This window comes from Gigantopelta aegis, chromosome 12 (genome assembly GCF_016097555.1).
Source record: "Gigantopelta aegis isolate Gae_Host chromosome 12, Gae_host_genome, whole genome shotgun sequence".
Taxonomy (NCBI): Eukaryota; Metazoa; Mollusca; class Gastropoda; order Neomphalida; family Peltospiridae; genus Gigantopelta; species Gigantopelta aegis.
In genome coordinates, this window is record NC_054710.1 from 16,394,369 (window position 1) to 16,402,583 (window position 8,215).

The 8,215-nt window shown below is 39.0% G+C and overlaps 1 protein-coding gene across 1 annotated transcript in view; it reads left to right on the forward strand.

Annotated features, from left to right (window-relative positions):
• The window catches only part of LOC121386472 (beta-secretase 1-like), a 28,228-nt gene extending 22,305 nt beyond the window's left edge, over positions 1–5,923 (forward strand). Inside the window, exons 10-11 of the mRNA XM_041517387.1 lie at positions 1,257–1,400; positions 5,487–5,923. Coding sequence (XP_041373321.1) covers positions 1,257–1,400; positions 5,487–5,695 — 353 coding nt within the window. The 3' untranslated portion in view covers positions 5,696–5,923. The remainder of the gene's footprint in view (positions 1–1,256; positions 1,401–5,486) is intronic.
• Positions 5,924–8,215: the final 2,292 nt, after the last annotated feature.

Genomic DNA, 8,215 nt, shown 5'->3' on the forward strand with positions numbered 1-8,215 from the left:
TAGTAGTTAGTGCTAGAGAAGAGGGGTATCGTGGCCTTACACCTACCCACTGAGTCGTTAAAACTCACTCTGGGTGGGAGTCGGTACCGGGCTGTGAACCCTGTACCTACCAGCCTTATGTCTGATGGCTTAACTACTACGCCACCGAGGACAGTTGCGTTCAACAAGGAAGTTTATGCACAGGATTTATAGATTTTTTATAAAATCCACTAGCCATTGAATTAGTGATTTAAAAATTTTACCAGCACAATTAAAAATTCACTAGCCCTACTTATCTTTAAGTTAATACAATTTTACCATATAATAGTAATAATCAGATATGTCACCTAAAGAGAGAGATAGAGCTTAAAAACACTAACATTGGGGGGATGGGGTGGGGGCAGGATATTCATATTTACAGACTAGGCTTAACTGCAACATTTGACAAAGAAAAATTCACTAGCCATTGGGCATGGCAATAGTATTTATTTACTAGCTCAACATTGAATATCACAAGCCATCGAGGTGGGGCTACCATAATATAGAAGCCCTGTTATGCAGCAACTGACTTGTATCTTGCCCCTAAGTGATGTTGATTGATGCGATGAGGAAGTTTGGCTCATTGAGAGGTAGGGTTTAAGAAGTATGTTTGCATAGATTTATTGCATACTTTTTTCAATAGGAATACAACCTAAGTGCAGTACAAATGTTTTTAACTTGCCTTGAGAAAGAAAGAAAGAAATGTTTTTATTTAACGACGCACTCAACACATTTTATTTATGGTTATATGGCGTCAGATATATGGTTAAGGACCACACAGAGTTTGAGAGGAAACCCACTGTCGCCGCTACATAGGCTACTATTTCCGATTAGCAGCAAGAGATCTTTTATTTGTGCTTCCCACAGGCAGGATAGCACAAACCATGGCCTTTGTTGAACCAGTTATGGATCACTGGTCAGTGCAAGTGGTTTACACCTACCCATTGAGCCTTGCGGAGCACTCACTCAGGGTTTGGAGTCGGTATCTGGATTAAAAATCCCATGCCTCGACTGGGATCCGAACCCAGTACCTACCAGCCTGTAGACCGATGGACTAACCATGACGCCACCAAGGCCGGTAACATGCCTTGAAATGCACAACACTAAATCAGTAGATGGTAACATTTAATGCTGAGGAATTTGTTAAACTATACACTGTGTGTTAGGAATCGTATATTTTAAAAAAAAATAAACCGTATGGCAGCAACTTGACGTGAATGTTATTTGGTCTGTTTCAGGTACAGTTATAGGAGCTGTTCTGATGGAAGCGTTCTATGTTGTGTTTAACCGGATTAACAAATCCATTGGGTTTGCTAACACGACGTGCGTGCCGAAACATACGTCAGGAGCACCGTCCTACGTGGAGGGCCCATTCACGACTGGTAGGTCAAAGTTCATTTGTCAGTTAAGAAGGAAGAAAATGTTTTATTTAACGACTCTCTCCAGGCATCAGGTGAGGTCAAAATCATAGAGCGAAGTCACTTCTCTCTCAAACATTACAGAGGGCGAAGTTTTTAACAGCAGGGAGACTTGAATTTTTGATCCATAAAATAAAATACGCAAAAAGAAGTTATCTTAATACAGGTGCAACTTTTACAATCTGTATTTTAATTTATTTTATTTTATTATTATTTTTGTTTACCGTCTGTACTGCTAATTGATGGATATGTGCTCTAGGGTTTTTTAAAAATCACCTTTCCACACATTGCCTTCTTTAGAAATAATGAAATGTAATTGAAAAGCACGAATTTAACCGATTAGAATTCATTCTCTCACAAGTTTGTCTTCTCATTTCATTTAATAACTACTCCATGCAGAGTATTGTCCCAATAGATTAATCTACCATGGTCAAGCTTAGATTACCCAGAGGCAATTAAATGCATTCCACAGTCACAGTTTCTTAATTGATACACTGTGGAGTTGTCAGACTGAATGGGTACTAGTATCTGTGAAGGTGTGAACATTGCTTATCTGCTGCACCGTGTCACTGTTGTTTACAATAAAATATTTAAAGAATTTACAGTGGCCGCTTAACACAGGCATTTTAATGACTTGGGGATCCAGTTTAAGTGGCCGCTGGGTGTGTAGGACAGGTCACCGCTTATTATGAGTGCATATATATTAAAAATCTGCTAGGACAGGTTTGCCTTTACTATTTTATAATTTCGACATCTGTTTTGTATGTTGAATTTATTAATTATGACAAAGTCTACGTAAAACTAGTTAATTACTCCCTGCATTTTTTTCACGTCGAGGTCTGCTGCTCCAAACAAATATTTGTGGTTCAATATATTTTCCGGTGGAGCATGACCCAAACTCCCTAAAAAAATGCACTTGTCATAGTCTAGATCCCACCCTTGTTCAATTTCCAGCACATTTGCTTGACAATACGCTTTAACAGTTAGTAGCATGTTTAGGCGAACTATTAGTGCCAGACACGGGTGTTGTCTGAGCTAGACCATCTAATCTGTGAGCCTGTCGCATGATTTTGTGGCGCCAGTCTCTCTTCAAACTCTCAGGCCATTCACACTTAATTATTATCTTTGAATAGGTGTTCCTCAAGTTATTCACCATTCATCCATGATTGTGTACATTGCAAGTGATGGCTATTTTTAAAAAGGCGACACAGATTTCGCCTTACAGTGACTAGCATGACGAAGTCAGGCTGGTCAGAGCGAAGTTTGGGCTCACTTCGCCCAGTCGCGTGAGCCCTGCACTCAACACATTTTATTTACAGTTATATGGCATCAGACATCTGGTTAAGGACCACACAGATATTGAGAGGAAACCCGCTGTCGCTACTTCATGGGCTACACTTTTTGATTAACAGCAAGGAATTTTTTATATGCACCATCCCATAGACAGTACAGCATATACCACAACCTTTGATGGTTTGTCAGTTAAAGACGCAATCTCCTTTTTGAGAGTTATCAGCTCAGCAAAAAAATAAATACTTAAAACTGTTTTAAAGGAATAAAAGAAAGAAATGTTTTATTTAACGACGCACTCAACACATTTTATTTACGGTTATATGGCGTCAGACATATGGTTAAGGACCACACAGATTTTGAGAGGAAACCCGCTGTCGCCACTACATGGACTACTCTTCCAATTAGCAGCAAGGGATCTTTTATTTGCGCTTCCCACAGGCAGGATAGCACAAATCATGGCCTTTGTTGAACCAGTTATGGATCACTGGTCGGTGCAAGTGGTTTACACCTACCCATTGAGCCTTGCGGAGCACTCACTCAGGGATCCGAACCCAGTACCACGACGCCACCGAGGCCGGTTTAAAGGGACATGCCCTAGTTTTTAAACACTAACGCATATCTTTTACTATTATAACCATTTTCGATAACTTAAATCATACTTTACTTAGATTTTATTGTTTAGATTATCAATTTCCGTACATTCGAAGTGTTTTTGGTCATCCTGGTGTTTTTAATATCACAAAATGCATTTCTGATATTTTTAAAAACGCATCTAGGAAGTAACAGTTATAGTCACGTTTTAGTCTATTTTGAGAGGGTATTTCACCATTTCAAAGTCACAGACTCATGTTTTACTTAATTTCTAACTATCCAAATGTGTTACAGGTTTGTAGATTAACTAAAGTTAGTGTTAATTTTCACATGTTGAAACTAGGGTCTGTCACTTTAAGCACCCATCAAAGGGACTATCAAAAAGTGGTCTTTAACGACAGGTGGCTGGTTAATACAGGTCAGGTTATACTATATTAGGTGATGTGAGAGATTAAAAATGTGGCCTTTTAACAAAGATAGAGGTAATTGCCAAAGCCAGACCTGGAATGGGGCATAATGGACAGAAAAATAAAATGGATGAATAATAAATGGTTAACTAATACAGGTAAAAGTATTCTGGAGACTGCACCTTTAATGGGTTCAGTCTTGTGTAACCTATTTTTAGCAGTAAAAGTAAAAGTTTGTTTTATTTAACGACGCCACTAGAGCACATTGATTTTTATCATATCATCGGCTATTGGACGTCAAACATATGGTCATTCTGACACTGTTTTTAGAGGAAACCCGCTGTTGCCACATAGGCTACTCTTTTACAACAGACAGCAAGGGATCTTTTATTTGCGCTTTCCACAGGCACGATAGCACAAACCATGGCCTTTGTTGAACCAGTTATGGATCACTGGTCGGTGCAAGTGGTTTAGACTAACCCATTGAGCCATGCGGAGCACTCGCTCAAGGTTTGGAGTTGGTATCTGGATTAAAAATCCCATGCCTCGACTGGGATCTGAACCCAGTACCTACCAGCCTGTAGACGGATGGCCTAACCGCGACGCCACCGAGGCCGGTTTCTCGCATTGAATTTATGATACAGTGAAACCCCTCTAAACCGGACCCTCTGTAAACCAGAAATCCCTCCAGACTCGATGTTTCAGTCTTTTTTAAATATAGACCTGGAGGAGCACCTCTCTAAACCGGACCCTCTGTAAACCAGAAATCCCTCAAGACTCGATGTTTCAGTCTTTTTAAATATAGACATGGAGGAGCACCTCTGTAAACCGGACACTCCTTAAAAGTGGATTTTCACTTGGTCCTGTGGGTGTCAGATTTAGAGGGGTTTCAGTTTTTTAAATTTAGGAATTATGATTTTTAAAAACTATTGAGATGTAAAATATAACATATTACAAGAATGAAGTGATGAATTTTGTTTGTCATACTGCAAAACGTTTCTTGTTTATTTCGAGCATGTCGAACGTTGGGAATAAAGATGATGTCCCCACTCTCTTGTTGAGTTACAGGATAGAAACAGTAACATTCTTACAGCTACAGGATAAATCCAATAACCTTCATCATTGACATGTTATTATAGGATATTAAATGAGCGTCCGTTTCATATCATGTTTATGTCCCGTGTGAAATCATTTTTAATTGTCATAAGCTTTAGTGAGTGACATTGAAAATTATTTCATGAGGGACATAAACATGATATGAAACGGTAGCAAGTTTAATATCCTATTTATTACCCATAATCCATTTTAATTTATATCACTAATCTCGTTTGGTTGCTGTTCCGGTACGGTTGTAGTGCACCAATCGATGATGTCATTGCATAATGTCAACGTCTTATGTCCCACTTGACGTTCTAATGGGACGTAGCCCAGTTTGTTATATACCAAAATATTTTTAATCAGGTGGGACGTAGCCCAGTTGTACAGCCAGTGCACCACGACTGGTATATCAAAGGCCGTGGTATGTGCTATCCTGTCTGGGATAGTGTATGTAAAAGATCCCTTGCTGCTAGTCGAAAAGAGTAGCCCATGAAGTGGCGACAGTGGGTTTCCTCTGTCATTATCTGTGTGGTCCTTAACCATATGCTTGACGCCATATAACCGTAAATAAAATGTGTTGAGTGCATTGTTAAATAAAACATTTCCTATTTCCGTAATCATTCCTTTCCTCTATTTTTATTTAACTATTTTTCTTTGACAGAGTCGGCGTTGTCGGCATGTGCGTACGTGAAGCCGGTGAAAGACAACACCGTGACCCTCATCGTCGCCTACGTCATGACCGGTGTGTGCATCGTCGGGTTTCTTCCTCTCGCTGTTGTGGCGATATACTACAAGATACGTCGCCACAGAGACAAGAAACAGTTCCGTTCACTGCCAGACTCAGAGAACCTCGTTACAGACAATCACTGAGTATAGGGTGATAATCTGGAGAGTCACATGCGAAAACCTACAACTTGGTATGAAGTCACAAAGCAAGCGAACGTGGTTCAAAGTGTTAACATCATTTATTACATACCTATTCAATCTTGCTATAATGATAATCATAAAGGCATTTTGAAACTGTGTGATAAATTTATTTTGTATCGCACATATTTGCAGTATGGACCGGAACTTTTAAATGGGGAATTCCCTTTTCCTTTTTACTGCAGTTAGCACCTTTTATTTACTGATGTAATATATGATTTACAAATTACATCATATCATATTTGAAACATTACACAAGACTGCTGCAGAGTATGATTCTTAACGTTAAGCAAATCCGTGAAAGGAGTTTTGATCATAGGTTTATCAAAGTGATGATGACATTAAATTGCAAAACTGTTTTTGTAAAACATAAAAGAAGGTCTTAATAAATCAGAACTTCACATCTTGTTTTCGTTCTAATTGGACGTATCATTTTGTGAAAGAACATACCAAACCGCTATGCGGTCTTGGTTTATATTCTTGCGCAAAATAAACTCGTGCAGTAAATAGGAAGCAAAAACAACGTATGTGAAGTTCTGTGTATTTAGCACACGACCACAAACATACTGGATATGTATTTAAAATATTCTGCTGTTGTCAGGCCTCGAACTTAAACATTTGTTGCCCATGGCAATTTGAACAAAAAATGTTGCAGTGTGAAACGATCCACCAATGACACTTTTGAGCCTGCCTAAGGCTATTTTCTAAAAAGTGATTTTAGCAGAAAATAAACATGACTGGAAGGTTATTTTGCTGCATGTAGAAATATATCAAATGTACGAATGTTAAATACTGGCAGGTAATATACACCAGGTGAATACATTTTGCTGTCATTAAGAAATATTTGATCCAGCAGCAAAGAAGTGCCATTAATGGAAGGAATGAAATGTTTTATTTAAAGCCGCACACCCTAGTTCCATCCAGCGAAAATAAATTTTTTGGTTAATCTACAAACCTTTTTCTTTTTATCAAATGGAGTGAAAAAGCAGGTTTTTCGATAATACCATGGGTCCCATGTCCCAATTGCTTGACATAATTTTGAAAGTTAGTATTCTGATGTCACCGGTAGAAGCAAAACAATGCCTAGTCACGACAAATTTCACAGACTTGGAGTGTGTTTGTTTCACCTCTCCTGGACATGTTCCAACTGTTCTGTCCTGGTTGTATCCCCTCTCCAGATATCGTAAGACTTATTATTGGTTTTAAGGGTTTGTAACGTTTTGTATTGAGACACTTACTTGTCTGAACTTTATTGTTACTCAAAATGTTCACGAACTGTGAAGAAAAATCTCACAAATGAACAACAACAAATCGGACGTTGATTGTGCGAACCGTGCACGAGAAAACAAACCGAACCAAAATGATATACCAACGTCTGTGACATTGAAATGGAAATATCCCCTCTAAAAATAGATTGGACCTCGCTTGCTTAACGTTTTTTTCTCGACAACACATTTTGTGCAAAAAATGCATTTCGTGGTTTTACAAACATCAGGATTACCAAAAAGCACTTCAGGTGAATGGAAATGTGTATTCTAACTAATAAAATGTAAGTAAAGTGCAATTTTATTTGTGAAAAATGGGGTTTAATAGCGAAAAACAACGCCGTAATGGTTAACAAATAAACGTAACTAGGGTGTGTCCCTTTAACAACGCATTCAACATATTTTATTTACGGTTATATGGCGTCAGACATATGGTTAAGGACCACACAGATATTGAGGGAGGAAACCCGCTGCCGCCACTTCATGGGCTACTCTTTTTGATTAGCAGCAAGGGATCTTTTATATGCACCATACTATAGACCGGATAGCACATACCACAGCCTTTGATATACCAGTCGTGGTGCACTGGCTGGAGCAAGAAGTAGCCCAATGGCCCACTGACAGGGATCGAACCCAAAGCGACCAAGCATCAAGCAAATGCTTTACTACTGGGCTACATCTCGCCCCTACCATTAATGATTTTCCTAACCTTCGGCAATTTATATCTCAATGATGGCAATTGCCGCTGGTGCCATTGTTAATTTCAAGCCCTGCATGTAGACATTTCTTAATGACGGTAAAATGTATTCACCTGGTATATATTATGTGCCAGTATTTACCTGGTGTATATTATCTGCCAGTATTCACCTGGTGTATATTATCTGCCAGTATTCACCTGGTTTATAGTATCTGCCAGTATTCACCTGGTGTATAGTATCTGCCAGTATTCACCTGGTGTATATTATCTGCCAGTATTCACCTGGTGTATAGTATCTGCCAGTATTCACCTGGTGTATAGTATCTGCCAGTATTCACCTGGTGTATAGTATCTGCCAGTATTCACCTGGTGTATAGTATCTGCCAGTATTCACCTGGTGTATAGTATCTGCCAGTATTCACCTGGTGTATAGTATCTGCCAGTATTCACCTGGTGTATAGTATCTGCCAGTATTCACCTGGTGTATAGTATCTGCCAGTATTC